At 42.1% G+C, this 24,494-nt stretch overlaps 1 protein-coding gene across 2 annotated transcripts in view; it reads left to right on the top strand.

Moving 5' to 3' along the window:
- Positions 1 to 24,494, top strand: part of PDIA5 (protein disulfide isomerase family A member 5) — a 90,673-nt gene that overhangs the window by 45,728 nt on the left and 20,451 nt on the right. For both annotated transcript variants that reach the window (XM_032445970.1, XM_032445969.1), the window contains exons 12-14: positions 12,729 to 12,799; positions 13,855 to 14,018; positions 16,421 to 16,551. In XM_032445970.1, coding sequence (XP_032301861.1) covers positions 12,729 to 12,799; positions 13,855 to 14,018; positions 16,421 to 16,551 — 366 coding nt within the window. The remainder of the gene's footprint in view (positions 1 to 12,728; positions 12,800 to 13,854; positions 14,019 to 16,420; positions 16,552 to 24,494) is intronic.

Here is a 24,494-nt window from a genome sequence, read left to right as displayed (position 1 = left end):
AGCCGAACAACCAAGGGTCCTGGCACAGAGGCTGAAATCCTGCTTCCCTTCAAGTCAGCAGGAGTTAGCACCTGAATGTCTCTTTTGAAGGTCTGCTCATAAGACTCGCTTGGAAAACACAGCATAACGAATTTCCTCTGCCTGATGAAATGTCTGGTGGTTTGATCCACGGAAGCAGGTGACTGCTGTTTTGTCACAGTGTTCATTGGATTGTTTGTAATAATGAAGGCAGGTCTGGAGATTAATGCCCACTCTGAAAACCAAAGCACAAGTAGCAGAACTGATGAGGCGTGCTCTGCTTGGGGGTTCCCCTTCGTTACCCAAATCCTTCCTTCCCTCAGCTTCTGCACACCCCAGTGTGCAAGAGACAGTGCCGGCTGCTGCTCCTCTGGGCCGGGCAGGAATGTAGTGTCTGAGCTTCCCTTCTTTCCCTCTGTGCACAAGGATAAGGGTCCTCTCTGTTTAGCCCCAGATTTTTACGGGAATTTATTAGTGTTTGAAAGCATTGCTGTTTTTCTGAGTTTGTAAAGTGGCAAAGGAGTTCAATAATCTATTTAGGAGGAGGCAGAGGGGAGGGAAGAAATCGAAAGTTGGTCCTGTAAACCTTATTCCTTTAGGAAGTCAGATTAAAAATAAATGAATACCTGCAGCTATGATCTAATTTTGTAGTAAATTCAAGTTAGTTTTTAATCCAAACAGGGCTCTGCTCAGTTTTTATGTTTATTTTGTTAATATCCTTTGTAGCGCGCACACGCACAATGCAGTTTTAGGGATGATGTGACTCGTCTGGGGAGGAGGAGCACTTCCAGCTGAGTGTTCTGTGCTAAGGTGCAGCAGTACTTTGGCGAGCTCTGTATTAAATGCTGAGTGGGGCTGTTGCAGTCTCCTGATAATGTGTTCCAGCTGCTCAGAATTGAACTAAAAAATGTTACTTACCAGAAAACTCAATTTTAAATGAAACTTGAATATTTAGGGCATAAATAAACTCAGTATGTTCTTTTTGTTGAAGTGGTAGTGGTGTGCCTACGTGCAGGGTTCACCTTGTAAGTGTGTAAATGGTCTGTGTTTAGAACAGCCCTCGTGGGCAACCTCAGCAGAGGGTGCAAGGCCTACAAACTAATTAATAACACAGCCATCATAAATAGTTATTATTGTAATTTACTATGATTAAAAAGCTTCTCTCCATACATGTGGACTTTTTCAACATACTGTAAATCCTGTGTTTGTGAGAGGCTCTTTACTAGAGGCAGAATTATTTCATTGATGCTTTAATTACAATTTCATAGTCAGGTGGCCAGCACGTTAATACACTGTAGTGTTAAAAGGTGTGTGGAAAAATGGAAGCTGCAAGTGCTGAAGGTACGCTTGAACCAAATGTATTTATAGTAAATAGCTGTGAACTGCAGAATTAGATGCTGTGATGAATGTGGCCAATTGGGTCTCCATGCCTGTGGCTACTAATGATCACCCTTGAGGACCACGCTATAATGATTCACAATCAATTATGCTCGGTAGCCCAATTAAAAGTGTTGCAGCATTATGTGAAGTGTGGCCTAGTGTGTAACCAAGTTCAGCTAGAGCAGCTATCTGTGAGTTAAACGTATCAGGAATGTTTGCAGAATGCAGCTTGCACCTCTTAATCTCTGCCCTGCACCAGACACCTTTCCTGCAGTGGTGTAGCACAGCCACCAAACAGAAGATGTTCTGCTTTGGGTAGATGCTGCTAGTCCTGAGAATCATGGGTAAGTGCAGGTGGGATGAGTTTGTCCTTTCATTTTGCAGGTCACTTGGGGCACAGGAGGACTTTAAACCTTCTGAAACTTCTTTGTATAGATTTTAAGAGGGTGTTCAGCAAAGCTGAGCATTTAGCAAAGGTCAGCAGCAACTCAAGCAGCCAAGATTCTGAAGGCACATTCCCTCAGCTGCCTTGGAAGAGCAGGAAAGCATTGTTTTACTTCCACCTTGAGAATTATGTTGAAATTTTATAAATGCTGGTAGTAAGCATGTGGCTATCCTGGGTACATCCAGACAACCTGAGAGTTCATTCAGTGTTGCTGCTGATGTCACACATAACTGCTGATGAAGGTGACTGATCTTGCAGACATCCCAAGTGGGTCTTCTGTGTTGCTGCTGTTCATAGAACAAAACTGGGTTATGAGCTGCAATCTGTGATGTAGCACTCTGCAGATGGAGAACAATTAACTGGCCCCTTGCCCTGGAGGTTTTGGAGTTGTTGCTTGGATTGGCCACGTTCAGTAGTAACTGTTTTAAAAGATGTATCACACCAAAGGTGTGCTACAGCTGTACCACAGCATCAAGAAAGGTAGCTCATCACAGCTTTCTGGTAGCAGTGAAAATAAGAACTCCATGTCTGTCTGTGCCTCTTGATATCCGTGCTGTGTGCTGATCAACTTATTTAGATGCCTGAGACGACAGCTGGGTGCTGAGTGTCTCCAAATTTAAGCTACGCTGCCAGTCAAATGTTTCTGAATCTTTAGTGACACAAGGACTCACTGGGACTTAAAACGTTCCTGAACCACTTGAGTGCAAAAGAGCCCTGTTTATTTTCAGTTGTCCCTATCAAACTGCTGAGTCAGATGTTATTTTTAAAATAACACTGCCCAAAATATTTGCCAAATTAGTGCAGCTTGCAGTCTTTCAGACTGGCTTTTGTCAAGTAAAAGAAAAATAATAATAATTTCCTGTTCCATAATTTTTCCGTCTTTGTACCCCAAATCAAGATCTGAATCTTGCACAAAATAACCCCAGCCAAGTTGCTTATAAGTTGATTCAAATGCTACTGAAAGGTGTTTGAAGTCTTGTATTTAAATTAAAGCCAATTCAGCAGTGGGTTCTGAAAGTGTCTGCTCTTCATGCTGCAGAGTTACTTTTCATTGTGTTTTGTTAGCACAAATGACCACTAACATTTTAAAGCATACGTGTTCAGGATACCTTCTGTGGAACCATATCCTGATGTCACCATGAGCTGCAGCCTCCCTGGGGGCGTTCAGTGAGTGCAGATCCCAGTAGCCTTCAGGTCTTGTTGTTGGGTGAGGGTTGGCAGTCTCCTATAGTTGCTCCTTCCTCCTTCTCACACTGTTTGCCAGAACATCTGTGGTGTGATACTGGTGCCAGTAAAGGAGAGGAGAAAAGGTAGTTTGGTCCTACTGTGAGTATGCATTGACTTTTTAAAGAATTAAACTCTTACAGTATTTTTCCTGCAGTATTTCTTCCTTATATAGGAGCTGAAATTCATGTTAAGCCTGCCTTTCACCCAGTCTTCCTTATAGGATGACTACTTAGGCGCTATGTAAGTTATAGCTGCAGAGCGTAAGGTTAGGAAAAACATGGCTGGTGGGATATTGGAGCCGTTGCTGTTTTCTTTCCTTGATAAGGAAGGCAGGCAAAGAACACACAGCTTATTTTTAATTTGCTCTTTGATTTGTTCTTGGAAACCACTTCGGAGATGCAACCATGGCATTACCTCTTATTGCTCCCTTCTAGTAGAAGGGAGGGAAGAATAAATCTTGATAAAAAGCATTACAGTTTTGATGTGTTGTTGAAATGTCTGAGAAATTCCTTTCCTGTCCTTAGATATTTTCTCTCCTTTTACAAACCGGCTTGATAAATTACAGAGTTAGTGTTCTCCAAAGCCAACTATTCAGCTGTGCCTGTTTTTAATTGCGCTGGGAGCTGTTTTATCAATTTAGATTTGGAAAAACAACACTTCACACCCTCCTTCCCTTCCCTCCTCCTTCCCATGCATTAAACTTAAAGGTTTTAAGCTACTTTGGGGACTCATTACTAAGAATGCCAACCAATTAGCCCAGAGCAAGATGAAGGCCTCCAGCTTCAAACCAAACAGCGGACTTGGATCTCTCCCTTACAGAGCACTGGTATTGGTGTCAGTGGGTGTGGGCTTCTTTCTTCCTGCTGCGTGTGGTGAGATTAGGACATGGGAGTCTATTGCTCATTTTATATTTAAAGTAAAGCAAAACCAGAACATGCACACAAAATCAAGCTTGCGTTTTTTAAAACTGAGTTTTACAACTTCAAATAAGTCACCCTTTTAGACCCCCGCTGGTTCCTTATGAAGGTTCCTTATGAAAGGTCTCCATGAAAGCAAGCTACCACTGCGGCTAGTGCTAATTGGTGCAACTATTGGCAGCCTCAGCAGCAAGACCACAAGTTGAAAAGGCTGAGGAATTAATTTATTGTGTAGCCTAAAAAAAAAAAAAAGAATTAAAAAAATAAAGCTCTTCCACCACAGGGTCAGCAGCAGCATAGCATTGGCAGCTTGTAATAAATAACTAACTATAATCTTCTCAAGTTTTTCCATTCTAATTCATAATTCAAAGATGTTTATTTTTCTAAATGTAAACCACTGCAGTTGTACAGATAGAGGGTTAAAGACATGTGGGTTATCCAAATAACAGCACTGAATGTGGAACAGGGGGGAATATCTTCTATTTTTTTATTTAACCTGGCCTTATCTGACATAGGAGTGACTTCTAAGCCAAACTGTTGGCAGTTTCCATTTGTTAGACTCATAGGTGGCTTCCCATGAGTAGCAAAAGTAGGGTCTACACCGGTATCTCTCCACACCTGTTTCCAGGTCTGTAGCTATGAATACTGCTTTGTGTGACAGGGACTTGTTATGCAGCAGAAGTTGAGGAGACCTTATCCAACTGATAAAGCTGTGCTTGTCCATAGGATCATCTAGAAGAAGATCTGTGTGTGTCAAGGTGTTTGCTGTGGGCTTGCTCCTGCTCCTCCTAGAGGAAATACTTTCCTTGTTCTTACAGTAATTAGAAAAAGCTTCAGACAAGAACAGTCTTTGTGGTGGGCCATTAGTTGGTCGTAGCTGTGTTCAGTTTGGTGGTGAAGCAGCACAGATGTCAGGGTGGGCTGGAGAGAGGCTGAGTGCAGTAGTCCCTGGAAGATGGAATTGTTGTGCTGGGACACTGGGATGATGAATGTTGGTCTTGTGAAAGTCTAGATGCTGAGGTGAAGAGATCATCTTCAGTTTCAGTGTAATGTTTCCTGACTCCTTGCATCCTGTAGGTGTTACCTTTTAATGCTGCCTTAATGCATTTTTAATGGCGTATATAATGAACACATTCCCTGGATAAGTGTAAATTGTGCCAACTTTCTGTTCATTGAATGTATGCGCTTAGCTGTCAGGCTCCCTTAACTATTACATTCTTCATAGAAAAGAGGAAAATTTGTGGCTCCTGAATCTGCTTCCACTGAAGTAATCAAATTCTGAGCGTTGTTGGTTTCAGAATGTTGAGGACTGGGACACTCAGACCAGTTTCATCAATATTTAAAACATACAAGTCTACAGTAGGATGGTGCTTGATGTGTGGTGTTTCTGTGTATGTGAATATCACCAAAAGAAATCTTAGGGAGTGCAAGTAGTTCAGTGCAGCGACCTGCCTCATTAAAGTAATTACAGCAATGATTTTCAGTGGAGATTTTAGGAGCACACTTAAACACGAGTTCTTGAAAATGCAGCAAATTGATAAAATGAAGAACCTGACATGGATTATTTTTCTTAATGACCATCCCACCTACATTTCTTGGGGTTTAAACATAAAAAATCAATATGACTTTTAGTGGCACTTAATATGAATAGGAGTGCGGAGAATATAAAAATCCTAGTAACTAGGTTGTGCAGTAAAACTTGATAGAATATCTAATGGAAAGGGCGAGGATGGTAATGACAGACTACATTCTCTTCCGTGTCAGTCTTTTGATATTGCTGCATGCTGTTTGTATAAGAACATTCTTTTTGAAGCAGTTTGTGCTCTTTGAGCAGGGTAAAGTCATAAAGAGGATGATCCAGTGATAGAAAATGATAGCCTTGGCCTGGAGATGTGAAAGTTTGGTTCCTTGCCTTGCTTTGATTTGTACAATTGTGACCCACATTGCTAAACATTTGTGTCTGATATGGAGCAATTCGTTTCTCTGTTAAGGAAGACATTATGAAGGCTATTCCAATCAAGAAAAGATCTTCCTGTAAACATGTGTCAGGTGGAATGAAGGGAACATTTTTGGGGATTCTTTGGGGGTTTGCTGCCCCATTTCCCTCTTTTTCTGCAGCCTTCCTTCTCTCCTAAGAAGTCCTTGTGGTTTAAGTGGGGCTGGGTGTTTCATCCTGTTCTCTCCTTCTCTGGGAGCATTACTTGTCAGAGTGACCTTTTTAAAAAGCTTTAGTAATTTCAGCTGTTCTTTTTGACCAGAGAAAGTCCTTTTTTATGTGTGTGGATTGGATAACTCTATCCTGCAAACTTGACCATAGCATGCTCATAAGCTGTCAGTGCTCTTACATTAAGTTCTAATAGGAGTGAGGCATAATTTATTTTTATAGGTTTACTTTGTTTGCCTTTAATGACCAGTTAGCAGTAAGAATTAGTTATAAGAATTAAGCAACCAGGTTTATTTCTTGTGAAGTAAATTAATTTCCTTGCCTGGATGAGCTTAATTTATTGTGCAGGGTTCTCATTGGGAAGGGGCCTTCAAATATCACAGCCACTTCCATCATTATCAGCAAAGTTTTCATTATCAAATTTATCTTCCTAAATACTTAATCATTTCAGTTCTTATTTTCTTATGGAAGACAGAGCAGGAGCTAACTTTACAGGATGGATAATGGATAAAGAAACCTGCAGTGAAAGATTTCTTGCCTGTCATTTCCTTGTGCCCTTCAGCTGGTGAGTCAGCAAGTGATGCCATCTTTGAGTTGTTAATAAATGAGCCTGTTGCTTTGATATTGGGGCGTTGTGCTGGTGATGAAGGCGTCTTCTGGGCCCTGACCACTTGTGGTTAGTAAGCATTTCAGCACACCACTGCTATGTAGGTGAGTGCATCTCAGCAGGTAACTGCTTTTGCTCTCATTTTGGACAGAAAGTGCATGTTCAGTGCAGTATCCCTTCCTGATATTCGCCTTCATATTTGAAGTAGGTAACTTCTGTAACAGCTAATGTTGACCACTGCTTTAAATTGCATCCTTCAGAATTCAGTGTGTTGGGTTATAATTTCCTGAGGAGGTCTCAATTTTGCATCAGTTTTGCTGTTTTTGTTTTTAATACTAATTGCATCCTAGGCACTTATTTACTTGCTACACTGTTTTCCTGAGCTAGGCAGTCACCACTGTTTTGTCTAACCATGGCTCTTTAGTATCTTCATGGCTTAAGTTGAGGAAATAAAATCTTCCTTAGTGGTATAAGGATGTGAGCCATGCAAATTCTCTCAGTAGAATAGAATTATGTTGATCATCGTGTAATGGAGAAAGGGGGATAATTTGTTGGAAATTAACTAAATATATCCTAACTGAGAAGGAATCCTTCTGGTGGTACTTTATATAAGTTCTCAACAATTTCACCTTCAGGCAGCCGTGCTGCTGTCTCTCTTTCACATTGCAATATAAGATTAATTTTCAACACCTACTCAGGGCCGAGTTCCTCTAAGCTGATGTAGGAAGTGTAATTCCTATCTCCTGATGCCAGCTGATCCACCTTTTCCAAGGGGATGGTAGGAGGCACCATTGTCTCCCAGCACTGACTCCTACAGATTGCACCATATAGCTTTGGCTGAGAGCCTGTGTAAGTGCTGTGTAATCTCCAACAGCTGGAAGCTGAAGCCAGATTTGGAATGGAAATGAGGAACACTGTGAGATTTTTTGTTGTTAGTTCATGTTAAATAAAGACAGCGATTAGCTAAAGGGCTTTGCTGTGCATGTCTCAGTGCTGTGGAAGACAGGAGTATATTCTTCAAGAGTTAACTCCAGGAGCCCAGCTCTGCTGAGGGTCCTTGTAGGGTAGAACACAAAGAGATGACTCAGGGTGAGATGGAGCAGAGATTTTCCTCTGCTCAACTCTTATGGGCCATTGGGGGAGCAGCCTGTAGCTGAAGTTTGCCTTAAAAAGAATATCCACCCTCTCCCCTGAGCCTTTACGTCAGAAGAACGCATACTCCAGCACAGCCACAGTCGAGGCAGGAGCATGCGTTATGCGGGAGGTTATAAGAATTGCATTCCCTTAAGTCCCTGTGTAGGATTGTACAGTATTACTTCCTCCTCTGCCCCAAGCTTACCTCTGCCAGGTGTGCCGCTGGCTGCAGATAGCTCTTCTGCTGGGGCAGGGGGTGGCTTGGATGCAGATGGGGCTCCTGGTGAGGGTATGCCTGGTTATCAATTAATAAGTTATCACTTAATGTGATTTCCCTTATATAATCCAGTGATCTGATTGTCTTTTTAGAGAAAAAAAAACCCTACTATCTTGCACTTAAACTCTCTTGAGCAGATCTGCTGTGCTGTTTCTGTGAGGCTGAGGAAAATAATTAAGATGACCAAGAATTGGATCTCAAATGCTTTCAGCTCTATAGCCAACGTGGTCACATACAGAGTACTAGAGGCTTGGCTGGTTCTGTATACATCCTTTTGTACAGGCAGGATCAGGTAGCTCCCATGCCCTCCTAGAATCTGAGTCTATAGGAATCCCTTGGTGGTGATCCAAGCAGGGCTGATGTTTACCTCAGTGCCAACAGCTCTGCATGTGGGACACCGCACTGACCCAAATTGCTGAAGCATTTCCTTTTCCTTCCATGTTCCTAGTTCCTCCGAGTTCTCGTAGCCTGGGTCACAAGCAGCCAGGCTTTGTGGACTGTGGCAACTGCAAAGTGGATATGGATCCAACCTGTCTTGAAACACATACCTGTGGTTATGGGGGAGAAAAAGCTGCTTCCATCATTGTTTGAACCCTCCCTGCCAAATCTGTGGATGATTTCCCACCAGATGTCTGCAATGCAGACAGCTAAATTATGCAAGGGAATCTGCAGCTGTTGTTCTTGTGCTCTCTGACAGGGGTAGAAGAGCTACAAGCTGTCTCATGTCAAGCCATAGAGTAACTCTGTTTTATTCTGCTTAAGAAATCTTTGCCTGGTAAAAAGACACTTGTGGCAGAAGAGAATCTATTTGTGTTCTCATATAGCTGATGAGAGGGCTGGAGATTCTCTATTCCTTGCTATACCCCCCAGGATTGTTAGCACCTCCCCACCATGTACGTGCTCCCACTTTAATATGCACAAGTACTTAGTGGACATGATGGTGATGGGCTGATGGCTGGACTATAGATGATCCTAGTGGTCTTTTCCAGCCTTAATGATTCTGATCATATGGGTTCAAACATAAAGCAGGGCACACATAAAGACTGGCCATTCTGTGACGTTGAGAGGTGACTGCTGCTCTGGGATTAAGAACAGAAACCAAAGGTATTTCTCCTTGTGTTAAATGCTTAGAAGAGTAAAGGTGTAATGATTTTTTTTTTAGATTTTTTTCTGCAATTGCTGGTAAATATGTGAATGTAGTCTGAACTGCTGTTGACACGGTTGCTGAGAGCAGGGCATGTGTTGTGCTTCAAATTTGTTTTCTCATCAGGTTGATGGAAATATTTTGGTATGCAGCTATAAATGTGTGTGGAGATGGCATGATGTGATAATAGCTGGGACATGATAACAGCACCCAGGCAGTCTGTCTATAGCAGAAATTTAATGATTCTTTAAAATCTTTATTTGCAATTTAATTGGTCTCTAGGGTTCTCCATGCCAGAAATTCCTTATCCCCAGTCTCCTGGATGTTGGCCTTTATCTCTTGCTTGTCACGTACGCTTCTGATCCTCAGCCAGTGTTGTGTTAGTATGCAAGGATTTTTACCAAAACCTAGTGTTTAATTGTATAACTGTAATAACCTGAAAGAAGGAAACAATAAATTACAAAGAAACAGAGTTTTATGTTCTGGGGCCAGCACATGCCGGAGCTTAGCTGAGGATGCTTGGCTGCTTCTCTGCCTGTCCTCTGCAGACAAAACTGTGTGTTAGCAATGGGAGTGTTTGTGTTATTTCCTTCTGTAAATGTCTGCAGCAAATGCACTCTGAACGGTGTCTGCAGCAATGCCAAACAGGCTGCCATAACTGAATACATGTACGTGGGAAAGAAATTGCTTGGTGCATTTCCCTTCGTCGGTGTGGCATACATTAGCATCACTCTGTCCGTGCCTGGTCATCCCTCTTTGCAGGAGCATGGTCACGCTCTGGAAGGACTGAGTGCATGCTAGCTGAGTGCTGCCATGTCATGGAGCTTTGGAGCAAGGTGCCTTGTTTAAATGGAGCTATCCACAGTGGCCTTTGTTCTAGGGATACAGGTGAGCTGTGACAGCTGCACTGGAGGAAGGAACTGTTTATCTGCCAAACTGTGTGATAAATATACAGATAGATTAGAAATAAACTGAGAAAACAGAATTCTTGCTTCATTTAGGCACCTCTTTTAGCCAGTTAGCAAGAGCCTGTCTTGTACCAGAAGTCCTGGCACTGATTTTTGTAAGCTTTACCTTCTTGTCTTGTAACACTCTTCCTCTAGACTTAACCTGCATGCTTTATGCTGTTTGAGCACAGGATGGAGGGAACTCATCCTTTTCTTCTGCAGGAGCAGAATGAAGCTGGGGGAGTCATGGCTGTCACTCTGGTGTTCCCACTAGCCCTGGTCCACAGTAGGACTGACATTGCATGATAAAGATTTGAGGACTTCAGCTTGCATTTAAATGCTTTTAAAGACCCGAACCTGCCTTCTCCTTATGTTATGTGTTTGTTAGGTAGTTCTGAGTGCCCTGATGGAGCTGTAGGTGTCCCTGTTCATGGCAAGGGACTTGGTCTAGCCGGCCTTTGTAGGTACCTTCTAACTCAAACAGCTCTGTGATTATTTTTTTTTAAGTCTGTAGTGCTGTATCTGTGTGATGTCTGTGTAAGAACCCAGAATGCTGTCACTTCATAGTCTGAATATATTTATCCACAATTATATTTACACAAATTTCATATGCTTTGGATTTTTTTGTTTGTTTGTTTGTTTGTTTTTTCTTAATGTACCTGGGCAAAAAGTATACCTGGCTCAGTTCCTTTTTTCTCTGCATAGGTGTGTGAAAATTGAAGTTGTCTGATGCTTTTAGTTGGTCCCATCTACTATTTGTAACTAAGGAATATAACATAGATGATGTGGGGATCCAGTGTCTAGAGCACTATTTGGCCAGGCTGGAGCTAACACAGTGTAACACCTGCCGAGTGAACCCAGCTCTGCAGAAAAATCTTTTCTTTTTTCCCCAAACAAATGATTTGGGCTAATTCAGTGAAGTTCTCAGGTACGTGTGCTGTGATTTGAGCTGCCCCTTACTTAAAGTGAGGAAGAGCACTAAATGAATAAAGTTCCCCACTCTTAAAGGGAGAAATAAATCAATTCAGGCAGGTGTCAGAGGGAGCTGTCAGCCCATTCCAGAAAGCCATATGCCTGCAAGTTGTCTGTGGGTGGCAAATAAATCATTTTGCCAGCCTCTTTTGTGCTCTTACCCAAGACGAGCAGTGCTGAGGCAGTAACTCTTCCTCAGCCTTTTTCAGCCTCTTCCCAAATTTACCTTCGAATCTTTGTGAGGTTTGTGTCTGGGTGTTGTCAGGCATCCCATTAGTAAGAGTCAGAGTGACATGGAGATTCAGTTCTGGCTTGATTCTCTTTTAGACAATGGTGTAAAAATAACCCCAGCCCTTTTTTGCCAGCGTGCCTCAGGAGCTGCTGTTGCTGAAGCTGTCCTGAAACAGATTTCTAGCTGTATTTGCTGTTACAACTTTTGGAGGCTCAGCAGTCTTAACTTTCAAGTGCCTGTTCCAACAATAACAGCTGAGGAAAGACAAGCAGGCAGCGCTGCAACCAAGAACAGAAAGCATGGTGAGGTCTTGCAGGGGTTGCATTATGCCAGGGCAGGCAGCAGCGTGACTGAAGGGACATGCAGTGCACCTGATGGTAGCTCTGCATTAGCAGTCAGCGCACCAAGGCTGTGCATCGATCCTGCTGCTCCACCCTCACGGCTTAGCATCCCCCTGTGTCACAACAGGACTCTTACCTGGTCCTAAAGAGCTCAGTTTGCCTGGAAGCAGCTGTACCAGGTGAAAGCATTTTAATCTGCACCCAGATAGTTTATTTTAAATCTGTTTTTCTCATTCATTCACTCATTTTTCTTTATTATTATGTCAGCATTAAGCAGTGAAGTAACAGCAGAGCTCTCTGGAGAACCTGCACGAGCAAGGAAGCATCATTATCTAGTTTTACAGGCCCAACTTATGTTAAGAACATATGTGGTGGTGTAATTATGCTGACATGATTAAATCAGTGCAAATCCTTGCTAGAGGACACACCATACCAGTGTAAAGCACGGCTTATTATCAGTGCAGTTTAGTTCAAATTACACAACTCTATTAAGCCGTGCTAGCATAAGCCTCTGCTTAAAGTCAGGAAGTCATGTGCTAGTCTGTGTTGTTTCTTTTAAACACAGATAAAGATTTGGAAACTAAAATGGGTGAGCTCATGCCTTGCCCAGGAGTATGCTAGAAGTGATGGGTTTGAGCAGTGCTTTGAGCAGAGCTTTAGGGAGGGAAGTGGTTTGTGTGTGAATCTGTGGAGTTCTCCTAAATCGTTTTTAAGAAGGTTAAATTCTTTGTTCAAACTGTTGTGACTGCTTTAGAAGCATCCTAAATCATAGTAAGTCTTTAGTAATAAGGCAAAACGCATACTGAATTCTAGTAGATCTCTACCACCCTACCATATGGGCTTGGATTTTGGTAATGACTGGATGGGTCAGTGAGTAACTACAGTGCGTTAACTGGATCTTTTTCTTTTCTTTATTTTGGCAGGGTGTGGACACTGTAAGAAAATGAAGCCAGAATATGAGAAGGCTGCAGAGTTTCTTCATGCAGGCAGTGATGTAAGCTAATTTCCTTTATTATATCCCTCAAATAATCAGTAATAAATAACTGGAGTAATAAAAGTGACTTCTCTCCCTACAACAAATTCAGCTGTTCTCATCCTCCCACAGGACCCTTCAAAATGTGCTTCCAAAGTACAGTCTCATCGCTAATGCATGAGGCCTGCCAAAGTCTTAGAAAGAACATTCTGTCTTGAACAAAAACAAAATCGAAAAACGTTTATGTATTCTGCTGCAGGCCTTGAACATAATATCATCAAATCCAAAAAGGATTTATTTATTTATTTATGCTTTATTTAAAGCCATTGAATGTGAAGAAACAGACTTTTATTTATGAATTAGATTTGGGAAAAAAAAAAAACAACAAAGGGGGTTGATCCCTCTTTCATACATCCTGCTTTTATGGTTACATCACTCCATTAGTGTCATCTTAAGTGCTCCATCACCATAGCTGGAGAGGAGAGTCTTGATAGTATAAGTACTAGTGGTATTGATCCAGCCTCGCTCTGTGTATGCCATGCAGAAATGGGATTCATCTCCTCAAACTTTGCACATCTCCATTGGAGACATCTGGAGTCACTGTTGGAAAAGAACAGGGGGGTATGCAGAGCAAAGAACAGATCAGTCACATCCAACAAATGTCTGTTCTCCCATGATTGTCAAGATCATCCATGTAAAGTTACCCACAAGTCAGGAAGAGATGAATTTGCCTTCAGATTTGTTTTTAACAATTTATTTTTCCTCGGAGAAATGGATTTATGGGAGGAAATGCCTTTGCTTGGAGCAGCTCCTAAGTTCTACAGAGAGAATTGTCTATAGAAAATCTTGTCAGAATGGGGAAAGAGAATGAGTTATAATATTCTTGTTACGATTAGTGTGTAAGATGTCCCTTCCTGGCTTTGCATTAGGCCTTGTGCCTTTCTATATATCTACACTGAGAACCAGAGAAAGCAAGGCAGCTAGATTGGGTAATTAATTGCCCCCACATCCACTGCTTCTTGTCAAAGGAGTGTGTGTGCTTTCCTTTGATTTACAGCTGTTTGTTTCTGTTGTAGAGCCCAGGTGTCCTTGCAGCAGTAGATGCTACTGTCAACAAAGCACTGGCAGAAAGATACCACATCTCAGGGTTTCCTACTGTGAAGTACTTTAAGGATGGAGAAGAGAAATACACTCTGCCACACCTCAGAACGAAGAAGAAGATCATCGATTGGCTGCAGAAGTAAGTTCTGCCTACTGCCACCTGGAGTCTGCTTTTCTGAGGAAGCAAATCTTAAATCTGGCTTCATCAGCTGCCTAAATCCCTTGCTAACAGAAGCAAATTGAATTCCAGTATTCAAAGCCATACAAACATGTATGTTAATTGTGATCTCTAATACACCAAATCCTTTATTTGCTGTGGGGTTATTCATACTTGTCCTGGTAATTCTTTCCCCAAGTAAATATTTTTCAAATGCATGCTAAGCCTCTCTCCAGAGGAGGAATAGCAATGGCTCTGAAAAATAAACAGCGTATTTGTTGTTCCCCCTTTATACCGAGCAGCAGACTTCACTAAGTAACTGAAGCTCTGTAGTTGCACTTTTTCTCCACCCAGCTTTTCAGAGCCAGTGCCTGCACTGCCTGCTGCATGGGGCTGAAGGCACCCAGACCAACAGAAGCAACACCCACCTGTGTGTACCTCCCTGCTTTCCTCAAGTGATGTGCTAAAGTATGCATGAGTTGGTGTATGTTGAAAATAGTTTCATTTCAAAGAAGTTATTCATACAATCTCAAAACGTTTTAGAATAAACTGTGTTTATTTAAGCACTGTAGTATAAAATATTTCCACATTCAGTGGAAAATATCTGTGCCTTGTGAAGCTTTAAAATCATTTAATCATTAAGTGTGTGATGGTGTGACAAGTGTGATTTTAATTTTTCCAACTCATATCTGATCAGGGGAGTGTGTGTGTATCTGAGTGCTTCAGGTCAGGTAACAGGTTTAGCCTGGCAGCATCTTTGTTGTGTGTTGAGCAGTTTTATCTACACTGTACATTCACAGACAGTACTCTTGGCCAGCTTGCTTACATAGGCTGCTGTGTCAATAGTGGATGTTAAATCACTGGCCTAGTTTCACCAGTTTGTTGGAGGATTTTGAGTGTGACATGGTTTTTGTTGTATTAAGTACTCAGGTCGATGCTGCCCATTCATATCGCCAGGTGAATAGACTCTGAGGAAGAGGGTATTCATCCTTCCCAGATCAAGCTGTGTTGCTGGAATACTTTTATCTACCAGTTAACACGGGAGCAATACAGCCTCCATGTCTCCTGGTCTAACTGCTGAATGTTTTCCCAGTGAGAGGTGCACTAGAATAAGATTCTTACTTGCTGATGTGGGATCAAATTGTTACAGCTCCTCTGAAGCTGGTAGAAAATAGGGATGTGTGTAGGATACAGACTAGAGATAAAGTTACAGCTTGTGGAAACCTGTCCTGTTTAGCGGTCTGGATGGGACAGCATGGGTTTCAGCTGCATTTCCCAGTTTTTACTGGGCTTGTAGACTGTGCTGCCACACTATGTTGTTAACAGTATTTGCATAGCTTATTTCTGGTCAGCATGGGGAGATCTGTGTGAGATGAACTCGCACCTCTGACTGTAACTGTAATCGATGATAGCTCACACCAAGAGCGTTCATTTGAAAGCTTTGATCAGCTGCCCTAATTCTATTGCTAGCAACTGGCAAATCGATACCGATGGAAATATGATGGCTGTCCACCAAGTGACCTTGAGAAGAACCTTAAAAATTAAGATTTTTCTCCACTTAGTTTTTATGCACCTGATACAACTTCATGTGTCATTCAAAGTGACAGGAAAGTCTAAAAAGCTAATTTATTACCAAGGCGACATATGAAGGTCTTCATCCCGTGGCTCCATTCTGATGAATTTATGTAAGTAATCACTATTTAAGAATACAGCAGGAATGAATTTAATGAGTCTGAGAGAAGTCTGTGAGCTTGTGAATAGCAGAAGTTTTGTTAGAGGTGCTCTAGATATGCAGGATTGCTCTGATCTAGTCAGTATGTGCAGTCATAATTGGAACATGACATTCTCTTTATCAAGGTAAAATATTCCAGTTCAGTCACCCCCAGCCTTCCAAGTGGAATGATACTGATTATTGCATCCTGGCTTTAATATCTGAATTCAAGAGAGGGTCATGAAATTCTTTATAGAAGTTTGCGTGATGGCAATAAAGAGAACAAAAGGGAAGTTTGAATGGAAGATGCTGTCCTATATCGGTTGTCTTTTGATTCCATCCGCTTGCTGTTCTCAATTCATGCCTACAGTGATATTAGGAGCAATGTTCTTTCCAGCCAGATGTTGGATATAATGTAGGAGGTCTTTGTTCCGCATACCTATTCATATACTTCAATAAGATCACTTACATTTTATTCTTACTGAGTTACAGAAAATAAAAAACATCATCTTGTTGTTAACGTATGTTGGATATATTGAGCGTGTTTTCCTAATGCACAGACACCCTAATGGATTGTTTGGCCTTGCTTCCCTCAGGGTAACTGTGACCAGGATGTGATGCCTGTTCACATGTTTGCAGAAACATTTTCAAACTCATATCATTTCTTTCCTAGTCCTGAAGCACCACCTCCACCTGAGCCTGCATGGGAAGAAAAACAGAGCAGTGTTATCCATCTTGCTGGAGAAGACTTCAGGGAGTCCTTGAAGAAAAAGAAGCACACTCTTGTCATGTTCTACGCACCGTGTGAGTACACACTTCTGCATGTGGTTGAGTTTTATAAGCCCTACAGCTTATGAAATAGCAAATTAATTCCCCTCCTGTCCTCAGACTTTGTAAGGGTAAAGAACTGATTCTGAATATAACTGCTTGGGGCACTATCCTACATTATAAGCTGGAAACAAAACAGTATGCAGCATTTACCTTAAGAGTTACTGTGTTAATGTAGGCACCAAAGCAGACAGGGGAGCAAAAAGGAAACAAATTTATTTTCCTCTGCAGCATTTTATGGTCCTCATAACAAAATGTGATCCTTTATAGTAGGACAGTGGGCACAGAGAGCCTGGACCATTAGTGTAGCACTTTAAAAGTGAAATTGATACAGTAGTGTAGGAGGAATCACCCCCAGAGGAAAAAAAACAAACAAATTTTGATGGAATAAATTTTGTCCGTAATAATTCTGCATCTAAATTTCAACTAAGAATATTGGCATAGCTTCACCTTTTGGGATTGTTTTGCACACATCACATGTGTGCTTTCTTTGTAAAGCTTCTAGGAGTATTTCTAGTGAAATTTTGAATCAAGCTCTTTATAAGTTATGTGAATGAGAAGAAAATGAGAAAATGCCCCATGTTTACCCCTTCCCTTCACATTAGATGTCTTTTGGAGGTATGTGCCAGTTCCAGGCATCTGTTTATCACTGGATATGCCTGTGGTTCTTGATGTAATAGTGCAGCTAGCAGAATCGCCTCTTTGAGTTTCTTCTGTTGTCTCAGAGGCAGGCAGACTCAGGACAGGTGCTTCATTTTGGTGAAGTTCTCCAAAGGGAGAAGATAGTTCTGGCACTCAGTATTAGGTAATATTAGTTTGCTTCTATAGCACAGTGACTCAGCCTCTTGGTATGTGAGAAATCCTTCCCATTCAGATGGGTAGCCCTGTCAGGGATAACCTTTGAGATAAGCAGTTGTCAATATGGTTCAGTAAAACTGAAGGTGTTTTTTAGAATGAGAGGGGAAAAAAAAGACACAAAAAACAGTTCCTTGATGCATAATCAGGCAGCTCCTTGTTTTGCTTTCCTTTTAGAGAATTAGACATGAGTGGTTTGAGGCTCCTCAGGAGCTCTGCTGAATGTGCTTGTGGAGTGATGGGAGGGGTACGGTTCAGAAGGAAGGTTTCTGGAAGGTTGTAAAAGAAAAGGGACGTAATCCCTCCCATCTCAACTCCAGTTCCCACCATTTATTGGCTGAAAATTACCCTCGTGCTCGTGATTCGTGGATATCAACCAGTTTAGAGTAAGTTGCAACTTGAAAATCAAATGCTTGCATGTGAAATAATGAGTTTTAGGGGTTGCTGTCTCTCAGCTTTCTGTGGAAACTTCTCTTATTTCTCTCTGTTTTTTTTTAGCTGCTTCACTTTGAGGTACTTAAATTTTGTCGTCTTCAACTGTGTGTTTAAAGCAAAGGCACTGAGTGCAATAAGGACAGAGCTGTCAGGGTTGAAAGGACAAGGCAGCTCCCACTGTTGGCATGTGGTTCTGAGCAAAGGTCAGCCTGTCCATGTCTATGTGAATGGGCTGTAAAAGCAAGGTCTGCCTGATGGATGACCGAAGGGCTGCCTTGAAGAACCAACCTGATGTGTTCTTCCTGTACTGCACGGATACAGTGCTGTGTGAGATTTACATTGTGTGCATGACAGGTTAGAATTAACTGAAACCACTTCTGGTCTTCCCATGACTGATAAGGCAGCATTACTGTTATCCGTATGTGGGTCATACATAGTTTCTGTTGAGGCAGATGTACTTGTAGATGTGGAAGCACCTATGTACAAAATATAAAGCATGCAGGCAAATTGAGTGCAACAAGCCCTGCTCATTATTGGTTGCAAAAGTAGCCAATGAATACTTTAAATCTCTTTTTTGTGCAATAATTATTAGTGTAATAGAACAGTACAAATGACTCTATTTTTCTGGTTTTCTACAGCGATAATATGCTAAATTTGATAGATTACTTTTTGTTTACCATCTTCTCAATCTCGAGACCTCTTAGAGCTTACATTGCCAATTAGTCTTAACTTGCTTATTTCAGTGCAGAAAGAGCACCACTAAAATTGCCAGCCCCCCTTTATGTCAAGTAATTTTCTTCTTCTATTCAGATCCATGTCTCAGGTCACTGCGGGCTCACAGTATGTTACTCCATTCACTTGTGACTCTGTGACAGTATTTGTTACACTTACACATATGCTGAGATATTTTAGGACTAGGGGTGTGTGTATACATGCATATACAAAGTATGTTTATATATAAATATTTATACTAAGAAATGTATCTCTCGTCTCCTATTAGAATTTAAAACAGAATGTTGAGTATTTCTGACCTTTGTCAGAAAGCTCTTTGAAGCTTTCAGCTGGAGTGACAGACCTTTAGGCAAAGGCCACTGATCTATATCTTACATCCAAATTAAAATGAGATCTGCATTTTCTGTGCTTGCCAGTCCAAATTATTTGGTATTTATAGAAGAACCATCAATCTGCTGCAATGCAGATAACTCTGGTCTGAGCTGAATGATGCTCTAATGGTACTGAACAGTGCATCAGTGATTTAACTCCAGAAGAGAGGAGTGCTGCATCCTCATGGAAAAGATGGGGAACTCATCACCAATTTTCAGGGTGATGGAGTAAAGCATAAAGCTTATCCCTGGTGCCTGTGGAATATTTTAAGGACTGAGAATGTGAATCAAAACTCTTGAAAGTGCCAAGAATAAAAAAAAAGGGCTTTTGTGGACTTGACACTCACAGAGAATGATAACCGTGATTTCACATTCCTATTGCTCTCTAGTGGCATTTCAGTGCACTGTAATAACTCATTAGGGGCAGGAAGCAGCAGTAAGGGCAGCTCCTTGTTGCTGACTGAGGACAGAAGTGTCAGTCACAGAAAACTATTGCTGCTTGTCCCACTTAGTGCCTTGGACTTCATTTTTGTCTTTGTTTCCCCTGGGTACACCGTAGTTTAGGTCTGATGCTTGTCTGTGCTGCTGGGGGCCAGCACCTGGGGCAGGCTGCTGGCAGTGCTGCGTATTGCCTGGCCCAGCCCTACAGTGAACTCCTGTGGGCCTAAGGTTTAATTGTCACTACATCTCCCCTTGCCAGGTTCAAAATCCCTAAAATAAAAGGAAGGCAATGGTACAATGCGCTGAAGTGAAACATGGTGCCACAGGTGTGTACTGTATCCTGGGGACTAGCATGAGGGGTTTAAGGAGCATTCATAAGCAGCAGTACTGTTGCACAAGCATTCAGGAGGTGTTTTGAGAGGACTTGTGGGATCTGTCTTTGTGCTGTTTATATAGGCCAGCCCTAAGACTATGGAATACCATTGGCTACCCCAGGTTTCCTTTTATATCTGGTTGATATAATCCAGAAATTGGAAGAGGAGTGTTTGGGATCGCTTTTCGTCTAGGATGACTTTTCTTTTATCCTCACTTTTTGTTCATACAGCTTATCTGAATGTGTTTTATCTACATTTCTTACTTTGTGAGCTCTCTCCACTCTGTTACCCTGGATAATTGAGATTTGACTTTGCCAATGCATTAAATTTTAACCTCCTCCTACTATAGCGCTGGAAACTGTGCAAAACAGAACCAGTTGGTTGTTGATTAGTTGTCAGAATCACAAAGGGCAATGAAGCTCCAGTAAATAAAGTGTCTTCTCAGTTGGAGATGGTTTTGCTGCATGACTCAAGCTGAATTAAGTGGGGGGGGAAAAAAAATTGAAGCTTGAAGGCTGAGTGAAGCAATGTGTGCATTTTTCAATGAAATAGGAACATCCAGATTTTCTTCAGGAAGGTACTTTGAATCTGACCCAGACTTCTGTGTGGAAAAGCCTTTACAGTCCTACAATTTCTTTTCAAGTAGATGCAAAGCCCCATACCAAACTGATGGCCAATTTCACACGGTTTTCTCTTGCTCCTTGCCCTTCCCTGGGATTTAATGTGCCTTTTTGATGTTGTAGTTTGGTGATGTGACCATCAAGTTTTTAGCTTTTCTTGGGTGATGCTCCTTCGAGAATCCTAGAATCTCTGGAGTTGGAAGGAAAGCATGATGATTGCTGCATCCAGTTCATGGCTCCACACAGGACCCCCCCCCAAGCTTAGGTTAGGCCTTTTCTACGCTTGCAGAAGCAGTTCAGAGCTGGGGACTCAGAACCCATAGATAAGCAATCCAGAACACCTTAGGCAGAGCTTCACCACAAGGTCACAGCAGCTGATTCATTCCCTCTAGTCAGCACTAATGAGGCAGTACTGGAGCATTGTGTCCAGTTCTGGGCTCCTCAGCATGAAAAGGACATGAACGAGCTGTAGTGAGTGCAACAAAGGGGTAGTTTGGTGGCTGGTTTAGAGCTTTTTGGAGGAGCGGATGTGTTGGTTTCATTTCTTTGCTTTATTTTTGTCTTTCTGCATAGTTCTGATTTTCTGTAAATAGGAAAGGCACACACCTCTCAGCTTAGTTCTTGCACACAAACAGTAGCTATCCACTGGTGGCTTTACAAATTAGAGACCAACTTATGAACACACATTCATGTTGTTTTGTGGTTGAGATTATTGCTTCCACAGAGACTACAAATGAATTAACTGTCAGAATCTGGAGTTGTATATAATAAAGCATCATTAAGAGACTTTGACGAAGTGGAGTTGCTTATTTTTTTTAAATCAGTCACTCTTAAGGGGAAGGACTTGATGCTGAGCAATTTCATTTTATTCCAGATCTTTTAAAAAGATGAGGTTAAGTGTTTTAGACAACAACAAAATGCTGGCAGCAGTGAGAAATAGGAGTGAAATGCTCTCTTTTTATGGTTTGCAAGGGCAGCAGTTGCCAGCGCTATTAACTTGGCAAATGGTCTCAATTTGTGGGACTCAACAGGGTTCACCAAGTGATTTTTTTTAATAAATACTTTGCTGGGAGCTGATTTCCGGTTTGCTTCTCTGTTCAGTGGTGAAACTTTCCCTTTGCTGGGGATTATTTTTGTCAGCTGGAAAAGGTTACTCTCCGGTGAAGCCTGACCCACAGGGGTTACACAGAGAACACCCAGAAATAAACCTTACTGAGGGTGATTTTAATGAGGTATCTTTGTATTGAGTTAGTGGCTGTGCGGTGACGAGTGGATATGCAATTAAGACACATCAGCCTCCTTGCCTTTTCCCTCACTTCTTTTTTTCCCCTAACCTTTTTTCCTTTAGGACTTAAAGAAGTGAAAAGGGTACTTCGTTTTGGTGGAATCACAAAAGAGCTTGGGAAGGCCTTGTTCTGAGTTGTTACTGGAGGATGGCACCTGGGTATTGTTCTGGAATACAGCAGAAATGTTCTTTGGCTTCCCAGTCAAACAGGAATCTGACAGTGACGCATCATCACTGTCTGATGGGTTGTCCCCTGGCTACCGAGTAGCCAGAAATTGAATCAGAGTGAGGTTTTTGGTTCTGACTATAAATCAGCACTGCTACCCCTGTGCATCTCATCAGCAGCATATAAAAGGCTGAGGGCTGCAGCAAACTTGCATTAATTTTCCTCATGGTTCAAAATACGGGTAACCCTGTTGTTCTGGTTCTGTGTCCCAGTGTGCTCCTCAGTCTTTCCACAAAGAAAAATTTCCCAGTTTCTTCCATCCAGGTTTTGTGTTGAGGAATATGGATGGCAGAAAGCACTGAGTTGGGAGTCCATGCTTCAGTGGGTTGCCCCGAGCACAGGGCAGGTGTCAATGGATTTTTGCTATTCATGCTAATAATCAGCTCCCAGTCCTGCCAGCATGCTGCTGTGACCTGAGCTGCTTTTGGAAAGCTGCTCTTAAGAAATCAGTGCTGGATCCTCTTTCTCTCTTCACTGAAGGAAGCTGGACAAAGCTGGCTGCTCTGTGTTTCTGTGCAGGAAGCTTTAGGCAGAGCTGGCTGAGTGATTCTGCATGAAGGAGGCACAGGGAGCTGAAACACTCAGTGTCTGGGTTAACAAAGTCCAAATGCACCAAGCAGAGAAGCACAGATGAGTTCAGTGCCCTGAGACATCCTCCGCATGGCTCTCACCAAGTGTTTTCCCATCATTGTCAAGCACAACTTGTTAGGTTCTCATTAGGAGGCTGTGTCTAGGAGTCTGAACAAAATGTGCATGATTGTAAATGAAGTTTAAGCTATCAAAAATGACTAAAAATCTGATGAAAAGAAAAAAAAAAAACAAAAAAACAAAAAAACCTTTTCAAGGCAAAAACCTGTGCAGAAAGGATTTTCTGAATGTTGGCTGAGGCAGCAGCCAGATCTGGGCCCTCTGATGATGAGGCTGCAGATCCTGCGTGCTCACTGCAGAACTGTGGTGTTGGCTCCACCAGTAGCACTCTTCTCTTGCATTAGCAGTGTTCCTGCTGCAGGCCTGTGTCGGTGAGGTGCATTTGTGCTGATGCCACAGAGCCCATCAGCAAGCTGGTTCTGGTAAAGGGTGAGGATATAGAGTGGTGCCTGCAGTCAGGCTCTCAGAGCTGCTCCTAGCCCCACTGTCTCTGCCAAAGCGATTAATTAGCACAGAATATTTTTAATTGCTCTGAACTCACAAGTTCAGAATGCATTTCCTTTGCTGCACATAGCTGTGATGAGTGCTTACAGTAAGCTGGCCTGGAGCTGGGGCATTTAAACTCAGCTTTAGCAGGGTGACTCTAACTGTTCATTTCTAGTGCTGTGGGTTTCCAGGGATTCAGTTTATGTATTATGTTCTCCTCTGCATACCTGAAAGTGCTAGAGAGCTAAAAGTAACACAGTTTGCAGCAAGCAAGTGCCTCGATAGAGCTGAGCACTTATTCAGTCTGAGAATGTCGTGGTGAGCATTAACAACGGAGCCAGGATTACAGATCAGGAATTCCCAGCTCTTGCCTTTATGTGCATTTCTCTTTCCTCATAAAACCCTTTTTGTCTCAGAAAACCATAGGAAATTGATTTGAAAATAACCTGTTAGGAGATCTGATCAATCTGGAGCCCTAAAGGGGAGTCAGCTATCTTTGAGTCCTGTGAAACTTTCCCTCAAAGCTTAGTGCAGAATAGAAAGTCTTTTTAAAGCTGGCAAAATAAGAGTTCAGATACATTCGGAGAACAGGACAAGAACAACAAGACACTAATATGTTGAGAAATTGGTATCAGGCTGCCTGTTATTGTTAGGAATGAGGCAATCTCTGGTTGACCTGGTGCTTAAATGAAAATTTCATGACCTTTACTGAATCAAAGGACAAATCCCTCTCAATTATTAATTCCTTGTGTCTTGGAAATATGATTATGCTGTGTGTCAGGGCATGTCATAAAATGAGCTTTGATTCCAGATATTTCAATTAGAACAGCCTCCAATTCTCTATTGGTAGAACAAAAGCAAATTAACCTTTCAGTAACATCTTCAGACACCTTTCTCAGATCTGCCTGTGGTTTCAATGACTTGTGTAGCTGCACAAACTATGTTGGTTTAAGCAGTTTATCCGTTTTGGGCTCTTATCTATGCAATTACTGCCCATGGCCTGCCTTTCCTTGATTAACCAAGTTTTAATTCTGGTTAATCACCTGGAACTCTTGAAGTGGAAACAGACTTTGCTTTACTCTGCAATCTACAAGCTCCTGGCTTTGCTTTGATAGCTGTGCACTGTTCTGCTTTGTCTCGCTTAGGATTGCAGTCGTTTGAACAGCAATAGCAGAGGGCATCATCTACCCCTGTCGTTTAGTCAGTGATTATTTTGAGCAGTGTGGAGGAATCTGAAAGCTGTTCCCTGCTCTGCACTTCACTTGCTGAGCCCTCTGAGGCCCTGATGCTTTTGCAGCTGTGTGAATGGAGTCAGCCCCTCACAGGCGGGCTCTGTCACACAGGGCTGGGGATCCAGAGAGTCACTTAACCTCTTCCTGACTCCATTTAACCTTGGGTGTAATGACAGAGGGTGATAATTGCATCTGTCTCTCTTAGGGCAATTTG

The sequence above is a fragment of the Coturnix japonica genome, chromosome 7 (genome assembly GCF_001577835.2).
Source record: "Coturnix japonica isolate 7356 chromosome 7, Coturnix japonica 2.1, whole genome shotgun sequence".
Taxonomy (NCBI): Eukaryota; Metazoa; Chordata; class Aves; order Galliformes; family Phasianidae; genus Coturnix; species Coturnix japonica.
The sequence above is the reverse complement of the archived record's forward strand: the minus strand, read 5'-3'. Positions and strand labels throughout refer to the sequence as shown.